The 20,964-nt window shown below is 51.3% G+C and overlaps 1 protein-coding gene across 1 annotated transcript; it reads right to left on the bottom strand.

The window, feature by feature from the left end:
* Nucleotides 1-3,555: 3,555 nt before the first annotated feature.
* On the bottom strand, nucleotides 3,556-20,580 carry LOC100902125 (homeobox protein ceh-30-like). The gene is made up of 4 exons (XM_003743198.2): nucleotides 20,557-20,580; nucleotides 20,262-20,469; nucleotides 4,602-4,839; nucleotides 3,556-4,411 (listed from the first exon to the last, which is right to left on the bottom strand). Exons 1-4 carry the CDS (start codon nucleotides 20,578-20,580, stop codon nucleotides 3,952-3,954), a joined length of 930 nt encoding a protein of 309 aa, XP_003743246.1. The 3' UTR covers nucleotides 3,556-3,951.
* Between the last annotated feature and the right edge of the window lie 384 nt (nucleotides 20,581-20,964).

Genomic DNA, 20,964 nt, shown 5'->3' on the forward strand with positions numbered 1-20,964 from the left:
ATTGAGACTAACAGGCCGAGAGCGAAAGCATTCATCATTCGCTTCCGATTTGGTTTCGATTCCCGGCCGGCGCTAGCAAATCAAATTCGGTGCAGATTTGGTCAAGTTCTCGCTCTCTGCACACTCCGCAGGTGTCAGCCCTGAACGACGACCGCGGCGAGGACGACGACGAAGAAGCTGACGATGAGGGCAGAGATGATGACGAGGAAGAAGAGAGACGGAACGAGAGCTGCACCGAGAACGATGTCGATCGGGCGGGAGGACGACGAAAACGAGACCTGCATCGGTTGGTCGAGCGAACGAAACGAGCAGGGGACCGAGGGAGTCTGACCAAAGCACTTATATTCATCTGAGTGAGTGAGAGAGCTGCTTTCAGAGATTTAATGAGGAACTAATTTTATTCAGGCTAGCCAGGGTGGCTTGCTTCGTTGGCTGCTCGTCTAGATCGTCACCGGTCTCAAGAGAGTGAAACGTGGCGGCCAGCTATTCAGAACTCGGGTGGAGGCGATTGCTCCCTGGGCAAAGGGAACTAATTCTTTCCCCGGCCCAGGCCGTACCCCGGAAAGACAGGGTATTCCGGACTTCAGCTCATATTCTCGAATTAGGAGCCGCAGCTCATTCCCTGTTTATGGCAGTCGCGAATCGATGCCCGTTCGCAGAGAAAATACTAGTCGAATATCCCGTAAATTTTCACACGTCATCGTAACACAAGACACTCATCCAAGTTCGCATACGAGATAAACAGGATGGAGCGACTGGGAAAACTCGAAGGGTATGAGAACAAAGCGACTGAACGGGCGATGAAAAATGCAAATCCATCCAAATGGCTTGTTAGTGGCTCGGCTCTCACCCGCGAAGAAAGCACTTAGGGAGACTCGACCCTGTCGGAGTTGGCAGCCTGTAGGACGTTGGCCACGAAGACGACGACGAGGAGGGAGAGGAAAGAGAAAAGGGAGGACAGCGGCTCTGAGGAATGGCTGAGGGAGTAGGAGATGTAATTTCAAGCTGTGCTCCTTCGACCGAAAAGAGACACGAGTTATCGCATTAGATAGACCGACCATACGAGCAGTGGAAGCACGAATGGAGGCGTGCGGGGCAAGCAGGCACATGACAAGCAAGTAAGGACCAAGCTCAATGCGGCTAAGCAATCCAAGGATCCAGCCAACGAGTGCGGGACGATAGGTGGAAATCGCCAGCGAGTCCTTGGATCAGACGCTCAGTGTTCGAATGTCTTCCAGACCACCGTCATGGCATCGCCTTGGGCGATTCTCCAATCATTGTTCTCAATGGCAAACGGTTAGAGGGACTATTTTGCTTTAATATTCGCGATGATTGAGAGCGCGGAATCTTTATTCGATCGGGCCGTGAGCTGGGGACTCGAGAAAAATCTCGGGGCGATACGTCCGAGGAGGTCCCTTCAGAAGCGGACGATTCCAAGTGTGTTAAGCGAGCCGACCAGATGGAATCATTTCCCTTCCTTCTTCCTTCCTTACTCCCTACAGGCAATTATAGCCGATATGGAATATCTTTCGCGGGTCGGATTCTCCTCCATCCGGTCAAACGATGCAATGGTTCTCAAAGCCGAATTACGACAAGGGACTCCGTCTCCGGCGCTCGCTACGACACCGTCTTCCGCAGCGAGCTTTTGGGTTGACCCAACAATGAGCCATACGCTGCATATATAGCCACTTCACGGGTCACGATCTGAAATCGCCGCCATCAATGCGCGATCACAATGTTCATGATGATGGTCAAGCATTCGTCTCTTGCTGCGTCTGTGATCACCCATCGTCTATCCACTAAAAAAACGCTTCCCCCGCTGCAAGTAGGTGGCCGTTCGGCGCATCGTCCAGCAGCCAACCAACCGCCATTCGTCCCGTCTTGGTCCCTTCATTCGTAGCCGCGAACTAAATGTGTATTTTCTTCATAAACAGCGCGCCCTAAAGCGCTGCTGACCGGAGAAAATAAAAATAGGGACGGACGTCGACTACCTCTCTGGCGCCGCCGCTGCCGGTGGCTAAGGAAAGGGCTCAACAGCAGCTCGGAGTCGTCGCTCGACTGCCGATGTGTCTGTGTGTGCTTTGCCGACTGTAATCATTATGAACGAAACGGCGATCAAGGCAATGTTTCCTCCGAATGCCGATAGATGGCGCCTGAGTCTCGGGGAATCGACCATCGGCATCGACGGACTGCATGGCCGAAAGCGCGCAAGTTCCCGCTGGCCGTCTTATCCGATTATAATTCGTGGTCGTACGGTCTCGTTGCTGCCTCTTATGACGGCGACAACACGAGCAGCAGAACGACAAAGCGACGACATCGGTCTATGACGACCGATGGGTGCCCTGAGAGAGGGGAATGCAAGTCGCTCGCGGACCCAGTACGTGGACGTGATAAGGAAATCACCGATTTGAAGAAACTGTGTAGTAGGTATTCTTCTCTTCAAATTTAACCTCTCGGCTCTGCAATTACAATTCTTCCGCGGTTTGCGGGCACCGGTTGTTGTCAACGATTTGCTACGGCTTTCTTTGCGGCTTCCACGATGAAGTTAATTTTGCATTGCTGTCATCATCATCTCCGTCACTCTTGCGGACGGTTCTACACGATGGCGATGATGAGAAACAGACAGCTTGTGCATATGTGGTCTCCTTGCCCCCGTTTTGTTCCTGTTCTTTCGAAAGACGCCGCCAAATGGTCATGCAGCCCACCTAGTGGCCATGATTCAGGCCTTTTTATGATCCTCTCATCGGTTCTCCCAACAGAACTACCGACTATATTTTGACGAAAAACAAGGAACGACTCCATTCGATCTCTCGGGTAAACTTTATTGCATCGGAGAACTTATATGTCCTCCATCTGGTGGAGTTTGTCCCCTGGGGCTTTAGGTCTCTAGTTTTGAGTCGCTTCGATATATGATCAAGGTTTCCGATGGATTACCCGTCGCTCAAAGCTCGAAAAGGAATTTCCAACGCTCTTCCATAGTTTCTTGATCGATCCCGTATGGAGTGAGTCTCCGGGAGTCGACCGCTTCCCTCATCTGCGCGCATGCTCTTCGTAGATCATTGCTCAGGCTTACCAATATTTCTATCAATAATCTTATAATTATTATTATCGCCTTGTTCTCTCGATCGATCATCATCTCCGTTCTCTTATCTACAAACAAACAAACAGACAGACTCGAAACTTGTTCGCAACTATCCGTGAGGAAAACGAATTTCACTAAAATGGTGTTGTCCTTCTTGTTGACGTCACCGCCGACGGACGAAGCAATCCCCTCTTCCTCTGCTAATCACTCTATTTACAGGTGGTGGTGATGGCGGTGCCGTCGCCGCGGCCGCCGAAGAAGGTTTCTTCTTCCTTTTTCGTTCGATGTTGTGAGCGCTGCTCGGTTCGTTTCAATATTGTGGTTTTTGTGTTCGAATTGAACCACTATCTAGAAAGCGTTTGAAAGAAAATTGGGGTCTCCGGCTCCTCATTCAAAGTCTGTCTACCTCGACCTCGCTCGCTGGCGTCATCGTCGTCTATGTACAGCAGACAGCCGTCGTCTCGATAGATTATTTTTTCGTTGATGGTAATGCTGTTCCTACTAAGCTTCATCGAACACGCGCAGAACGATATCGAACGGTGGGGGAAAATGATAATGCTGAATGAATCTAGCCGTACAACGTACAATCCTTCACTCAATCAATCGGTCGTCCGTGCATTCATTCATTCATACATCCGTACTCTTCATTCTTTGTAGTATAATCGCCTGCCGGTGTCGCAGGAGCTTTTTGCGGAAACATTGTGGGTTTTCGTGAGCATTCGCAGGCGTTGTGTCTCGGTCGCTTTCGCGGCAGGTCGAGTGTCAGTCCTAGGATATGGTCTGTTGAAGACAGAGGTCGGACCGGGAGGGCATCGCCGAGTGTTTCCTAATATTGAGGAGCGAGGAAGAATTGCTTTGGTGTCTGCTGTCTACGTCGACTGCTGTGTTTCTCGGCTCGACGACGGCGCGCTCGGCGGTCTCGGGAGTGGTGATTCCGGTGATCCGAGAGGTGATGGCGTCAGAGAGGTGTGCCCAACTAGGCCGATGGTCGGCGACGACATTTCGATTTTGGCGTGAATTGAGCTTGCTGATGTCGGAGGTGTCGTCGTCCCAGAAGTCGGCGGACATGTCGGAAGGACCGGGCCTCCGGCGGGCGGAGCGCCCTGACCGCCGGGGAGTTGCATTCGGTAAGCCATCGGTTTCTGTAGACTGGCTTGACGATAAAACACGTCCAAAGCTGCCATGGCGTTCATTGAGCTCTGGGGATTCACTCCCGCGTAACTTTGTAACCAGTACGGCGCAGTTTGGAGCATTCGCTGGACAGCCGCGTAGTTTCCAGCTTCCGCCAAGAGCTCGAGACCCACGGCGGTCTGGCGTTTCCATTTGGTTCTGGAAGAAAATCGGAGACAGGTCTTATTCGATTGCTCGCAAGCGAGAAACGAATCAAAAGAAAATGAAAACGACGAAATGAACTCCGCGGATTCGCTCTCTACTTGAATGAGGAAGAACTGAAAAAACAACGCTGGAGGAGGAGGAAAACCAATCTCTGGAGTTTTTCGAACCGGGAATGGGAACTCACCGTCTGTTTTGATACCAAGTTTTCACTTGAGTGTCTGTGAGTTTGAGTTTAGCTGCGAGTTCCATTCGATCTTGTACACTCAGGTATTTCTGCCTTTCGAAACTCTTCTCGAGTGTCTGCAGTTGATGATCTGTGAAAGCGGTTCGGGCTTTTCTCTGTTTCTTCAACTTCAGATTGCTCATTCCTGAACCGCCACTCGGAGGTGAATCTGTCGGTCTTTCGGGGCTGTCACAACCACCTGAAATCGAAAGATTCTGAGGTCAGCTCGATGCCGAAACGGGACTCCCCTACGAGTCCAGAGGATGATGTTCGCGTGGGACCGCAGCGTACCGAGAGGGGAATGTGTGAAGAGGAAATTGGAAAGAATTCAATTCCAAGAATTTCAATTCAATCAGTGAATGCAAAGCGCGAGCCATCCGTCGTCTTTCCGATTCAGGAACGGCGGGAGCCGTGACAGAAGCGCCATTCAATACGGACGATCTTTCAGTAGTGCGATCGGCGATCGTGCAGAGCTCGATTCTTCTACACAAAACACGATTGTCGAGCTTCGTCTCCTCGAAATTCCGCGGAAGCACAAACAAATTCGGTTCCACAATACTCCCGCAGCAAGCTTCCCTCGAAGCCCAAGTTCGTGACCTCAATATTCGGGCGCAGATAATCTCGCGAAAAAAAATTAGTCGGGAAATAATAATCATCTCGCGAATACCCTGGAATCTTCAACGCCCATGGAACACGCGACTGGATGATTTTCTCAGCACTCCAACTGATCTGTGAAGATGTCAAGAAATGGCGTATTATTTATTCTTGCGCGGATCTCGCGAAGGTCTGACGTTTCCCGAATAGTGATTTTTCGTCGGTATGCCGATATGACTTATTCCGGGATATTCAAGACGCGTTCGCTGCCTTGGAACATCGCAGAGCCCCCCTGCCTCAACACCCCGCGTCTGATTGATTAAATGCTCCAGCAGGCGGGTCGATGCGCATATAAACAGACGTCACTAGGAAAGTTTGTTTTTCTCAAGCGAATCCTTTGATAGTTCTTCGCGGAATAGGATTCTCGCTCTGTCGGATCCCTCCCTTTTCCCGTCCGATCGGTAAAATGATCGGTGCCTCTCGTGTACAGCCGCTGTCTTCAAGTGAATCCGCTACCGTATGACTACCGCAAATTCAGAGTAACTTTCTTTTCGTTTAGCCTTTACGATCGGCTCCTTCACTACTTTCTCGCGCTCTGCGTGTGGCACTCGTATTCGCCGAGGTGTAAAACGATTCGGAATTTCTGAAAAAGAGGCTCCAGAAGCACGAGGGAATACGCTAGGATTTGCTTGTTCTTCCGATTAGTGAATCTCTTCTCATGCTCAGCCGAGTCCGACTCCTTCGCCGAAGTAGGCAGCATCGACCTATCCGAAGCCTGGTATGCTGTCTCTATCCTCATCGATCTTGTAGAGTAGAAACTGTCTCTATCAGTGAGATTGAAACTCATCCCTCAAGGCAGGACGACATCTTCCCGATGGGTTGGCTTGTGGTAAAGGGTGGAAGAGCGGAGTAGATAGTCTCGCCGCTTCAATGAGATATGGGATCCGCTGTGATGAGCAACAGAAAAAGAAAAAACGTCAAACGCTCGTTGTTGTTGTTGCCGTTGTTTTTCCCAGGACTCTTGAGTCGAGCGAGCGATCCAGCGAGCTAGCAGTTCTCCGTCGTCTGCCTTCCTTTTTTCTTCGTCTGCCGCTTCAACTTCTGCTCCAGCAGCACTCGAAGTCATGAGAATGCTCGAGCGCTGGGTTTTTTGTGGCGATGACTCCCCCCTGTTCGTTTTTCGTGGGTGTTCTCGCTTGCCGCTTGTGGGAACAAAATCAGCACCGGTACTAGCAACGAGATCGAAACGACGCCATTTGTAAAATGTTCATTCATTTCTTCGCAAAGAAGGAGGAAAGTACCTTTATGTCCTCTTTTGACTTAGCCATCAAGTTTCTCATTGTTTGTGTGTGTGCATGTTTCGCTAAGCCACCGGTTCTCACGACGTTGTCGATCAGCCGAAATTTCGGAAAAGTCTTTCGAGACCCGAATTCGACGAAAATATCCGATCCGGAGCATATCGGGGCGATCGTTCGACACGGAGACGTCCGAGCGTCGATCTCGTTTCAGGCCTCATCGGATCATTTCGCTTATCCGGAAGTTCCGATTTCGATATCTATAAGCGAGTTGACGTTTGGCCTAAATTAGTCCAAGTCGAAGCTGAGGCCCGGGGCTGGCTGCTTGCCTCTGAGATCGATGTCTCTTTCAGATCAATTCACACAAAACACAATTCATGACCTCTCGGACCGCTCCAAGCAACGACGTCGCGCACACAAACAACTTATCGACAAGCGATGCTGCCGCGTCGGCTATTCAAGAGGCAAATAAAAGCCACTGAGCCGGAGAGCCCATCGGGTCGGCAAGGCTGGGGTTAACGGGTTTTCTATGAAAATTAGACATCGGATCGTCTATCATCGAATAGGTGCTGCAGCAAAAAATTCTCGTTTTGAACTTCGACTTAAGTACACGGCAGCGAGTCGGAGCTGGGCAGGCAAGTGAGCGAGCGCGCATTAAGGCACCGATCGATAGACATGGATATTGGCGGCGACATGGTCATATCCGGCGGGCTCACCATAACCCTTAACCCGAATTTGCATCTGGCGGCGCGCACAAACACACGTGTCTCGTATGAAAATACTCCGTGTGAGCCCTGTCTCTGATTGTTCGTGAGTTTGTCAGCGGCTTGTTTCGAGGATAGACGTATGAGAGGGTACTATGCGCGCGCAATTTACTTGATATGTTCCGGTGGCTTCACAAAACGGAGCATTGTACGCGTCGGACAGAATGGCTGCTTGATCCCGTGCTGGGAAAACTGTACGGACATAGTATATGATCGCTCAGTGAATTCAGTCGGGTCGTCGCGAGAGCTGTTAGGCTCGGGGACAAACAATGCGCCATTAGCAAAGTGACTAACGGTGAGAAGATTTATCGCTGCTCCCTGCAAGTCACCGAGTCAGCCGACGGCATCAACGCCGTGATCGTCGGCGACATGACATCAAGTCGAAAATACATGAATTCCGCTGTCTCAAGATCCCTCTACTACCAATGAAGTCTTCGATGAACTCGGATCGATGCGGTGGGGAATCTTCGTTCGGGAGGACTCAGAGGCGGATATCTGGGATTCTGGGCCCAATCACGCGCGGGTATGCGTGCGAGACGTTCCCTTAAGTTCTGGATTGATTGGCATCCCTTCAGCGACGTCGCCTGTACGGCGTCTGGAAGCAACGTTCGTCGCGAGAACAGACGGCATGAGTCCAGCGAATAGACAAGAAGGGATGGATGGTGAGCTGCGGACCATGATAATTCAATTTATGACAAGCGAGTTTAGCGAAGAGATTTGACGGAGCGAGCGCATCGCCTGCCTAACAAAGAGAATAGAAGTCAGGAAAAAAAGGGTAAATGCCTTCTTTCAGTGGAGCAAGAGCAATGTTGGTCGTAGCCGTTCTTCTTCATCGTCGTTGTCTACGCCGGCGTTTGCGCCGGAATGGTGGGAAATATTCCCAGGCGGCGCTAAACGCCCAGCCCAAGCAGTCGTTCCCATGAACTTAACAAAAACATGTAGTTACATGCTTGGCTAAGTAAGTCGGCTAAGTTATTTGTAGTTTCTTTTTTCGTGTTTTTCTTCCTTGCTCCCAGTGGAATGGAGAAACAAAAACCTGGCTCCGAAAGAGAAATTGTAATAAACTTCGTTCGTCCGGGCCACCGAAGTCAAAGTACAAACAGAGACAACGCTGGTACCTGATGCGCAAGGGACTTGAGACTGCGAAACCCTTCGACGTAAAACATGGGGAAACTCTCCTTCGAAGACCTCGATTCCACTAGAATTATTCCAACATTATTTAAGATTCGCGAATATTCCACATTTGACGACCTACATTCATGCAAAGCTGAATTAGAGGCCAGCGTCAGATCGGTACCTCTACGATTAATGCGGAGGTAGGTTTGCTCCCGAAAATTACAGGAGCCGATCCAGGAAGGCATTCGTAGGCCATCGACAACGTGTTCGCAGATGGTGGTTTTATGGGTTATAGTACTTGCTGATTCTGAAATGTTCGAAAGCCCGTTTTACGGCCAACTTCCTCCACATCCTGGTACGCTGCTGTGCTCACACCGCCGGGCCGGCGTATGAAAGTTGTTGATTTTTGTGAATAAGCCGCCGACTTGTCTCTCTCGTACTCATCTACGTTTCTGGTGGCTGCCAGCGGTAATACTGGCGTTTCACCGTGGGTGTCTCATAGCCTACCCGGTGGCGGATGCGAACTCTTGCCCGTAATTCTGGCTCTCCCACGCTGCGCGCTGGTGCAAGAAATGCTCGAGAAATCCACTTCGTCGAGAATGAGAGCTCAGTCAGTTGTACATTTCAGTGGCTGACGACGCACGGCCGAAATCGACTGTCTGCGGGCACCGAAAACGACAACAAATTCTCGTCTTGAATGACGGATGACGTTTCGGCGTCAGGAGTCGGTCGGTCGCCCGACCGACCGGCTGGCTAGTCGGCAGACCTACCGGCCGACCGCGACGAAGATTTGACACGAAAACCGATTTAGACGAAGCCTTGTATGGATTTCGATACCCAGGACTCGGGACGACATCACTTAGGCTTCGAGACGTCGCCTGGCAAATAACAAAAATCTAAACGTTCTGTTTGGAGTGGGAGGATCTCGGATCGAACGGCCCCGTAATCGCTCCGTGCGCTCGTCCGTTCGCCCGTCCGTACATCGGTCCGTCTTTCGTTTGAGGGCGTCAACAGCACCAGGAGCACCAGTGACCATCAAACGTCAACTGTGCACGGGTGGACGGCGCACCGACAAAGAATTTAGGCGCAGAAAAAAGAAGTGCGAGAAAGAGCTGCGAAATTGACTCCACAAGGAATCATCCCAGACAATGGCACAAATCTTATCTGACACTGCCTGCCCCCAACGAGTCGCTAACAATCGAAGCATCTTGGGACCATTTGCGAGTTCATAGCGCTCTTTTCCCTTTGAAACCTTTTTGTGAGTTCCTTTTAGAAGACAGGCACCCACCAAAAATTCACGTTTGTTCTCGCGCGAATTCCCCGACAGGAGTGAAAATAGGATTTTCTTCTGGAGCTCAAGAACAGATGTCGATCGAGTTTTGTTTCCTCTCGCCCCAGAATCGATTTATCTTTCCAGAGCGAAAACATGCGCTGCCGAAACTTCAACAGAAACGTTGGGTAACTAAGTTTATTTGGTTGGTTGATTTAAGAAGGATCGCCGGTTACCCAGCTGACCGGTCTTTCGCTGCCGCCGCTGCTGCCGCCGCCGGTCTTCTCGTTGAGTTGAACGTTTTGAGCGCTGGCGCTCCTGTCTTCTTTTCTCTTTTCCACGCCCTCACAGCCGCAAATTCAGTCGCTGATGACCGACGGGCGCTTACTGATCGCATCTCCTCAGCACACACACACAAACGACGTTTTATTCTTCGGCGAGCATCAGCACTTCTCTGTTCTCGCTTCGGTTCTCTCTTTGCGTTCATGACGCGCGGTCTCTTTTACTCTGTCGCCGACGAAGGCGACCACTCGGTGCTATTTAGCGGACAGACGGACGAGCGATCTGTGACTTGAACGCCATAGAACCCGCGACTGCGACCACTGCACTGGTAGGACAGGTTGACAGACGTGCAGACGGGCCGACCGACCGACAGAAAGACAGAAGGACCGACCAACAGATTTACAGACCCGAAGACACCGCGCCGAACGGCAGCCGACGGAGACCAAATTCAAGCCTGGTCAATAGAAAGACCGTAAAAGTCGAACCGCAAAGTTTCAAGGCACCCTCAACAATGACTTGTAACTGTTTTTCGATTTTCCGTCTTTCTGCTCTTTTTTTCTCTTTCAACTCGCGCTTTCACTTCATCACCGAGGAGGCTTCTGCCGCCACTGCTCGCTAGACTTCATCTTTCGTAGATTTTTCCCCGAATCGTAAGCCTCCGGCGCTCTTTGTCCGCCTGGTCTTCGTCGTGACTTCACAAAAACAACCGTTGAACGGCATTCTTTGTTTTTGCCATCTCTTTAAGATGCCTCCCACTCCTAATCCTTTACGCGCCTTTCGCCCGGCTTCATCTAATTTATACTGGACTAAACACTTTAGCTGAAATTTGTGTCTGAGCCTGAACGAAGGACGACCCTGACATGCCTCCCGGCCCAGTTCGGGAGAGGAACTCGCTTGAAATTATTCCTCGAGAGTAAGGCTCGCGTATTCTTGAAGAATCCGCGGATGTCGATGGTCCAGTCATTTTGGATGTCTATGTTCTCAAGATTCAAGCCTCAACATGTCCGAGCCGCACAGGCCCCCAATCGTAAGCAGAGACGGTATTGGTACCGTCGGATCTGGGGATCGCCGGACGAGCACATGCATGGGCCCGCGGAGTTTGATGAAGGAAACTTCACCTCGCATGGAATGGGAGGAGCTAGTTCCCATGTCTAATTACAAGGTGAGCAGTCATATTTGTGTCTAGAAATCCGACATCCGAGCATCTAGTTGTCCGTTCCGTTCGCATGCGCGCCGTGATCTCACGTTTGACGGACCGACTTCTCCGGTCGTAACGCTCCTTCCTTCAATCATCTGTTCCCGAGGAGAAGTATCTCAAGAAACATCTTTGTCGAAAACGGTGCTTTTATAGGCACAGACATTGTTCGCCGCATAGACCAAATGTGAAGTATTGATATGATGATCGTTCCATTTCGGTTCCGTCCGTGGAGACGCGAGCGCGCTCTCACACAGTGGAATAACGGAGAATTGTTCTCCGCAGTCTTTCAATTCACGAATCCGATTGATAAACATCCGAATTCAATCATGCCTACTCAAGCTCGCTGCGGTCGTTGCCGTTAGGAGCCTTTTGTGTGCACGGACGCCTCTCGCACTCAAACCCACAAGTGCATTCACGTCAAGAAAGATGTACAGATTAACGAGACGTCCAATGACTCGAACGGTTCTTCATGAATGGAGGCTTATCGATGAACACGTACATAGATGGATGAGAGAATAGAGAAGTCTGTGAATCAAATCATAGAGAAAACTGCTGCTCTACGAGCTCAGAGAGGTTCATCCAAATTCAACTAAAGTTTTCAAATTCGTTCGCTCGCCCATTCACCGTCCGCGCCGGGCATCGGGAGGCTAATTGCACGAGAACACGCATCAACTCGGAGGATTCTACGTGACGAGAGCATCAGAACGATGGCGGTGGTGACGGCCGTCCGACCAATGTCAACTTGAATCAGAATGGAACGGATGAACGAGCAGGCCGACGATCGTAGGGACAAACAAACGACCGAACGATGCAAGTCGAATAGAAAGAAACAGAATTTAATATTCATCTGTTCTCCGATTCACAAGACGTCATCATCATTCAGAGCGGCGTTTGTACGGCAGTCCGGGTGCCTTTTCCGTGATTGTAATCCTAGCGTCGTTTTAATTCTCATTTCTCGAGATGAGCTGAGCCTACCTCACTATTCTTTTTTTTCATTCCCTGCTGTCGACGACCGCTCGCTCGCCGGCGCGCGATGAGAATGATTGACTCGAATGAATACAGTCACGGAATCTGAAATTCATCCTCTGATATTGTACCGGGGAAGCAACCCATCGATGCGGCTCGCATTCGATGAGCGGTCTTTTTTCCCGCTGGTTTCCTGCGCACTGCTTCGCACCCTTCTCGCGATACGACGACATTTCTCGCCTCTCAATTATTTTCTTTGAGAATTCCGGTCTGTCGACCATGATCGGGTCGTGTTGACTGAGTGCGATCGGCACTGTCGGTCAAGATCTACGAGACCCCCGAACGGTCCGCAGCGAGGACCGAATAAGTGCACAGCCCTAACAAGGAGCGGGCTTCTTGCATGAGCTCCACTTTGTCCAAAGTGACGAGCATTCACCGAGGAGCGTAAAAAACTCGGGGACTCAACGTCTTTAATTGCTTTCCAAGCGACCTGCTTGCACGCGGTTGCTTCCCTGTGCATTTTTGTTCCTTACTTGTTCTCAGCCACCCCGACTCGAGTTTTCTTCCCCGACGCATCGTGTTGATGGATATCGGGATGGAATCACTGCGATCCTCTCCCACGATTCGTCGACGCGACGGTTTCTACGATATTTCAAAGCCTACGCCTGAACTTGGGAGCAACTGCTGCTGTTATGAATCCGTCGTTTTCTCTCGCCTATATTCTTCAGGTATTTTCGTCGGCTGCGTCCCTTCGGTCCCTCTAGTGCGTCTTCATGCTTATTTTGGTTCCCGCCAGACTTCTACCGTAAACGGTCCGGTCATGCTCACTCGCTCGTAAGCTCGCTCACTCTTCGGCTAAAAGTATTTTGCTAGCCGCTCTCATCGCGAGCGAAGCATGGTCAGTTCACAAACAGTTCACGATGTTGGCTGAACGATTTAACGCTGCATTCAGAAATTATTTACCTTCTCACATCACAGCTGCTCGTGTGGCCGCCGCAACGATTTGTTCGAGAGGCTCCGGGAGGGTTCGGTCACCCTGGAAAGTGGGCTCACTGAGCTGGAATAATGCGAATCCTTTCCCCAGCCCCGCGTCGAGACTGACAGTAGGTACTGCACCTAACCCCAGACGCGAGAACCACGTGCTCCAGAGAAGCGGGGAGCATCGGGAACGGGCCGATTGGAAACCGTGGATGAATTCTCTGATCTGAAATCCAGTGTGACTTTCGGACTTCTGAGCGGAATACTATACTTCGTGCGCTGGCTGTTGGCAGCTGGCAGAAGGATCTCATGAAGTTCTCAATGGAGTCACGCAAGGCGAGTCACCAAGCTCTGGCTGCGTTCCCGCTTATTTGCTTGTCTGTCCGCACAACACAAAGAACCATATTGTGACTTTTTTTGTGAATCGGTCTCTGGTTAAACGACGCCGCTTTCGGTGCAGAGAACGATGGCGATGATCGAACTTCCGACTAAATCCATCTGTCACGTCGACAAAAGAAATAAAAGCGATGCATCGTTCACTCGCTAAATGCAGTCGAAAGTTCGGCTACCTGTTCTCAATCGCTGCGCTCCGTATCTTTCCTCTGAAGCTCCCACGGATGACTCCTGCGCATCGGTTATCGTCGCGGTCACAATCCGAGGCGCTGGGAGAACCGGTTATATGTTTATTGTGCTAATGAGTACGAGTTCCTCTTTAGGATCTGAGGTGTTTAGCCCATGAAATCATGACAGCTAGACCTGACACGAGCGGATCCAGCCCTTGCGATGGGTGCGAGATCGATATTGGGATCCACCTCCGTGAGCTCCCTTTCCAGTGGATTCCCACTGTAGATGAAGGATCTATCTGAATAGGGGACAATTGAATGAGAGAAGTTCCGAATTCCTTCGAAAGACGACGGACGTCCATCAAAGAGCCAACCGAAAAAATCTGTTTTCACGTTCGCTTATTTTTATGCCCTCATCGCATTTCGCCCGCAGTGAGCAAACGCCCGTTCGCTTCGGAGCACGCCGAGTATAGCCACTTCGAATGTAGTGACACACTGCAGACCCGCCCGCGTGTCAGTTGGATGAGGCGAGAGCCCACCCGCTCTTTTGATTTCCCGCCTATTCGATAAGAAGCCATTATTCCCTCGAGTCATTGTTTTCCTTCGATGTGGATCTTCTTTTCCTCCTCCACTCTCTCGGAAATTCAAACTGATGGTGATAATTTCACGTCAGATGGGGAACAGGCATATTCTGCTCATCATTCCAACTGCCGAAGAGTAGATGACCTCACGGTGGCCGTTTTCGCCAGCGAGGAGTCGCGCAAAGGTTTTCTCGTTATTTTTTATACACTGTGTTTCTGTTCTCGATCCTCAAAAAATTTTGATACTAGTTCTTCGCTTCGTTCACGGACAGTAACAAGAGCATAACGAGGGAGGAAACGAATGGATGTCCGCTCGGATGAGGAATCAAGCAGGCGAGGAACAACCGAAAGAACAATGGAGGAAAAAGCGTTTGATCTGAATTCATTTTTTGCGTATTTTGTAGTAGCCAAGTGACCAACAGACTGAGTCAGTCAGTCCCTTCGATTCGAGGACCCGGTCGCAGATGTTGGCTTTGCGCATGCCAGTTGCGGCTTCGTCGGTTATTTCCGAGGCGTTTCTTTTTTTTCTACTTTTTGGGCCACTGCAGCATTTTATGTTGCGAACAAATGGCTTGGCTGCATCGCTCAGTAATTACGCGTGATATTCGCCTGCGAACGTCTCTCAAGTATGCCGCTTCGCTCGCACCGTTCCCAATGCCTCCACGCTGCCGCGACCCTCGGACTGTTCTCCGGCAAGAATTCCCGATCGTAAGGATTTCCATGAATGAGACGGAACATGGAAGATACGTGTTTCGTTAAGGTATCAAATTAATTGATCGCTACTCGCAGCGCTCCATCTGCGTGAATGGATATTTTCCCTCGGAACCGACTATCTCTACCGCGGATTACCGTTCACACGGGATTGGATTGTACGCACCAATTGGACTAGCCCACCCGAGCTATGTATCGAGTCACGCGACTGAAGCCGTTGCTGCGAAATCGGATTGTCGCCCGGTCTAGTAGGAAGCAGACACAAACGCTACCAATCATATACGTCGAGGAGCACTCGCAAGGCAGTGCGCGGTCTCGCGTCGAAGACGGCGAGGATCTCCGACGTCCAAGGACAGACTTCGTCCGGTCACGATGCGGCGACTCCACATAGATGAGCAAACTCTATCCTCTCTCAGATGGCGGCGGCAGCGTGCTCTGTGGCCCGTGTAAGCAGTCTAAGTGTTTGTACTATTAAATGTCTAAGTGTTGCTGAGCACCACTGGCTCTAGTGGGAGTGATCGCTTGTTGCCGCCGCCGCCCTCCATATGGTTGCCGAGCGGCCGGCAGACGCCCTGTGCTTCACGAGATACGAGCGGAGCAGGTCTCGAGCAAGCCCGCCACTCAGTCAGTCAGCTCTGCCGGTCAATATTTACCGATTGCAGACCTGATTGGAACGATCCGCTCCGGAAGCATAACAAGGAAGAGATAGGCACGAGAAAGTAAGAGACAACTCCGAATAAGTCGGCGGTGAGAAGGACATTGCGGATAATCCAGCGCTCCAGTAGCTATATTTATATATTTTCTACCACCTAGGTGGGGAGAGACCGAGCTCCGTTCGAGCTGGTTTCGCTCATTCCGACCGTCTTGATTTCGGTTTGGCTCCTCTATCTTCTTCGTCTTTCACGACGGCGTCGTAGTTGTTATTCCCTCGTTTCTTCTTGAGCTTCTTGACAAAAAGCCGTTCATAGCTTCACGCTCAGTATGAAGCGCGTTCCATCTGGGGGGTGGCGATGCCGAGCCGGCGGCCAGTCGCGCTTCTGGCGGCCGGAGCGACCGGTCTCATCATAGAAGTCCGCTCACTTTGCGGTGACAGCTTCAGCATGCTCGACTGCTCACTATATCGGAACGACTTTGCTTCAGCAATCCTACTCAAACGACAAATATCGCTATCTCGTTCCCGTTGACTCGAAACCGTCACGTGTTCTCTAGCGGTGGACTTCCTTGATCGGGCGGATGAACACTGTTCCTAAGGAGTCGGACAGGAATCGTGAGGCACTGGATTCGACTCCGCCGATCCGAATTTCCGCTCGATCGGTTCCAATGTAATTGCAGTGAAGTTCGGAAGTTTCTAGGTAGGCTGTCGAAGCGTCTCGCGGTTCGACACCATTGTCGAGCGGCGTGCATATCATCTCGTCGAGAGTAGAAACAGTTATTCGGTTTAGTCGCTGCCGGAGCGCCGGGATACTACGAGGTGAATGCTGCTGCTGCTGCTCCGGCAACAACAACGGGATCCAGAGAAGGACAGGAAGCAGCTACGGCTAGGCACATGCTTGAAAACTTAAGAACAAAACGCGTTGATGATGCGTCATCGTCATCTAGCTTGGGTGTCGTGGGAATTTCCCTACGGGCCCCACTTTTGCGTCTTTTGAGCGCTATTGCCAGCGCTCCCGCCGTTGTTGCTGCCGGTAGCGTTTTTGGGGTTGTTCCTATCCATCCATCTATCTCTATTCCTTTCTTTCTCCATTTTTCCTCCTCTTGTTTTACCGTTAAATGTTTGTGAGAGTGTGTGTGTGCAGCGGCGTTTAATTGTTGCTATCTCAGCTTTGCAGAAAGCTAGGTTGATCCCTCGAATCGCTGACCACCGGTCAGCCGAGCGTCTCGCGCAGAAACTCGTCTGGCCACCGAGCAAACCGCAGCCATACGCGGATGATGAAGTGCGCAATCCCGCGTTTCCATCTCCCGGAGCGTTTTGCTCTTTCAACTGAAATAATTCGTGCGACCGAGCGTGTTTTGAGGTCGTGATGCGAGAACGTGTTCGCCGCGTGGTGTCCGCTTCTGAGATCGATGGATACACGGTGAACATCGTTCCGAGCAAACGCCCGCGGGGAGGGGATTCTTTTCCCTCTGAGAACAGCCATCTCATTTGCATAATGGCAGGTGTCAGCTTGCAAATCGGAACCTTCGCTCGAGGCGGCCGCCGTCGTCCGACCGGACTGACTGACGGACTGAGGTTAGATGCGCTGCTGTAAGCGATCATGCAGCTTTGTCGTCAGACCTTTTTGTCGCCAACACGTTATTCAGCCTGTCCGTCCGGTGTGAGTGTCGTTTCGAATTACCGGTGACAACAAGGGAATCATTGAGTTATTCCCAGAGCCGCGCCCGGGGTGAGGCTTTTTGCATAAAGTCATCCCGATCCACAGCGTCGAGCATTGCTCGTTGGCGGCAAGACGATCCAGCTCACTCGGCTACTTGGATTTCGCAGGCTGCCGGGCACGACCGTGTGTGAACTTTAATCGCGATTCCTTTTGTCTGAGCATCATTTGTTGCTCGACACCAAAACCGCTAGCACCAAGTGCGAGAGATTTTTTTTCTTTTGCCACAAGCGTCTCGTACAAGGACCTCGGTTTTTCAGCGACAAAGCTGGAAATCTGAGTTTCGCCCGAATATGAGCACACAGGGGCAGAGTTCTAGGCTGGAACCGCAGGAAATTTGCATCACGCACTCGCCCGTCTTGTCCCGCCTGCGGGCTCGATTCGGATTCGACAACTCGATGGCGGAGATCACTGCGGAGACGAGTTCTCGAAACTTTCGGATCCGAAACGGAGAAAAAGCCGAGTCTCTCTGGACCTCATCGATTTTTTTTGGACTTGGAATCGGCAAAGTTTCTCTGCCTGAAGGTTTAGAGCTTGAATGGAGGCAGCAGAGAGGGAAAGACAGCGAGAAAAATCGTGATGGACTGTCTTCGATGCCTAGGTTATGTTCGCAGTATTCGCGAAGTGTCAAGCGGTAAGGTCTCCATTTGGAAGGATAAGATGGAGGAATTAGGAAAGTCGGAGTCGTATCCGAAGGGAAGCCTGCCTCGCGCCTTCTGACGCAAATTTTTGAGCGCCTATCACTTATTTTTCCGTCGCTATTTATTATTTATGTATCGCTTTCTATTCGCTTTTCTCTGGCTCCGAGCGAACCCACAGCCAGCGTTTCTATCTTTCTCTTTTTTCTTCCCTCCAAGACTTCTCCTGCTCAAAAAGTCGAGAAGTGTCTGCTCCGTGAACGAAACGGAGAATTCTAGAAAACAGAGAGCGCGTCTCGGAGAATTGACGCAGCCTTGTCGCGTTGAGGTTAAAGTGATCATTAGAGAATCATCTGCGAGAAACAAAAGCGTGGAGTTCGGCCCCGGACGCTGGATTATTGACTGCTGCTATCATCAAGGCTTCCATTTCGACCTCTGGCTTCCTTCGCGAAGCACCGGATGGAGGAGGTGTTTCTCGACTGCCGACGACTTACGACGAAGCGAGCACCTTCCGAGTACGTCGAAGTTGTTGTACTCGCTCCGGTATCAAGTTTGTTGGGTACGCCAGTTCTTGGTGCACAAATCCATCCGATGCGTTTGATTTGATCGAATCTTGCGATTCGTCCCGGTCCACCGTGGGGGACTGGCGGGCGATCATCCGTCACTCCTTTTGACTGATCTCAAGAGGCAGTACGACTTCATCGCTGAGATGAGACTCGTGATGAACCGGTCGCGCGTGATCCGGGCACTGGACTTCCAGGACTTCCCGAGCGGCCGAGAGCCGTGATTCTAGTGGAAACAGAACGAACGATCGACGGAAATGCGATCGAATCCAGAGGGCTGTTCCATTCTGTGTACGAGCAGCCGTAGTTCTCGTAAAAAGAACTCGTCGTCGGAAGGACTGTCCGACCGTTGATTCCTCAACAACGATGAAGGCGCCGAAGGGTTTCCTGCATTTGTGCGCTCGAGAAAACCTCAATAATTCGCTGTTGAAACCAAAGTGTCCGACCGGTCCTGTAATTACATTAGGACACCGCCATCGGATCAGGTAGACATCAGACGCACTAGATAACTAGCCGACTGCCTACCTGCTAGGCTTCCAGCCAGCCGGGTAGACACGCAGGTAGGTCGGTCAGTCAGTCGGTCGGTCAGTCAAGGGGAGGAAGGCGAGAGTATTTTCTTCTATCGGTCGACGACGATTGCCTCATCTGCATAACCTTCAGTTTGCCCTCATCAAAGGGGGCGTCTTCTGTTGTTGAAGCGACGAGCCTCGCTCATCATCGTTCGGGTAGTTTTTCGGGACGACTTTTGAGATCGAGACAGAGCAGACGACGACGTCAACGACGACGGTCGAGTACGCTCCTTTCCCCACACACACATTGAAGCGACGGGGCATGGACGCGCTCCCTCGGACACACTCTCAAACAATAAAGAAGAGAGGTCTATGTAGTTCGCCTATGTATGTAGTTTCGCCGAAACGAATGTCCTTGTGACGTGCAGCATCTGCCAACGACGACTGGGCGTCACCAAATATTTGTCCGTTTCGTGCCCGGAAGTGACACCTAGTTCTCATCGTCGGACAGCGCCGTCGTCGTCGTCGCCATCATCCCCTCGCTTGTAGATGTAGCGCTGGTTAAGTGCGTTAACACCTGCTATCTTCTCTGCTGAATCTGTCGTCAGACAGAGCTAGGTATCTGGTAAATGTTCTCCTCTGCTCATGCATCTCTCAGAATCGAAATCTCACTGCGTTTTCACGCGACCTTTCTGAGCGCTGTTCCAACCCATCTCTCTTCGGCAAGTGGAGAGCGCGAGAAGCGCCAGCAGAACGAACAGCGTTGAAGTTTCAGTGAATCTCTTCAACAAAGCTCGTCTAAATGGGCCACGCCGCGAATGGCCGAAAAGGAGGAAAAAATGAATTTCCCACAAATTAAGCGTCGGTCAAGCAGCTCCGGCACACCTGATGCGGATGATGATAGCCGCTCGAATGGCAGCCCACTGACTGAGAATACAGCGAAGACCGCGAACAAATGATCTCTGGTACTACTGACAGCGTGACAGCTCTTTCTAGATTTTAATTCCTTGACGTCGTCTGCTTCCCAACGTGTGACACTCTCCGTCAAGAGGTCTCATTCGACACGTACGCTCGCGACAGACTCTCCGAGGAGTCGGGGTCGTTTCATTTTTTTCGGTACCTTGCTCGCGACTCGCCGGAGAAGCCAGCTGTCTCACTCTTTTTTCTTTTCGAATTCTGATGCTAGCTCAAATATTGATACTGCCAACACTGCCAACTCACCATCGTCTCTGTCGTCGTGGTCAGATCCTCGGTCGAAGCTGTCTGCCGGAGACACAGGTCGAGGTGGCATGAACATCGGCGGCCGTGGTAACAACGAGCCGGGCATGCCCTGCAAGCAGGCAGGGTTCTGCAGGCCGCCACCGACGCCTCGCAGCGAGGCGAGGTGCTGCTGCATGAGACTATTGGCGAAGAGGGCTTGCGCCGCTCCCTGCGAATGATCCGGGTCATTGAGGATGTCTCGTATCAAAAACGAGGAGTGTGGTGGTGCCGCAACCGCAGACCCTTTCGGAGACACCCGGCCTGGGGACACCGTCAACATGTCCGGTTCCAATGGAAGACTCAGTTTGACCGTTTTGACGAGTGTCGCGGATGAACTAGAACGTTTCCGAATGGATGCACACTAGGAACTGATGCACTCTCACAGCGCTCCGATAGCACGTGTAGTCCGTGGCCGTCTTTGAGCGTGGCCGCCGCGCCGTCGACGTCGTCGGTTCTGATGCTTCTGACGCCGATCCTAAAGCCGACTCTAATGTATGTAGATCATGTGCTCGATGATTAATGCCGCGCTCGTGACGACGACGATGATTATCACGGCAACGACGACGACACCAACAACACTCCACACAAACACTGTCCGTCGGAGAAGATCTTCCGTCGAACGACTGAAAGAGTGACTGACTAGTCGGCAGGATGGCTCCAATCG

This window comes from Galendromus occidentalis, unplaced genomic scaffold (assembly GCF_000255335.2).
Source record: "Galendromus occidentalis unplaced genomic scaffold, Mocc_1.1 scf7180000077440, whole genome shotgun sequence".
Lineage (NCBI taxonomy): Eukaryota > Metazoa > Arthropoda > Arachnida > Mesostigmata > Phytoseiidae > Galendromus > Galendromus occidentalis.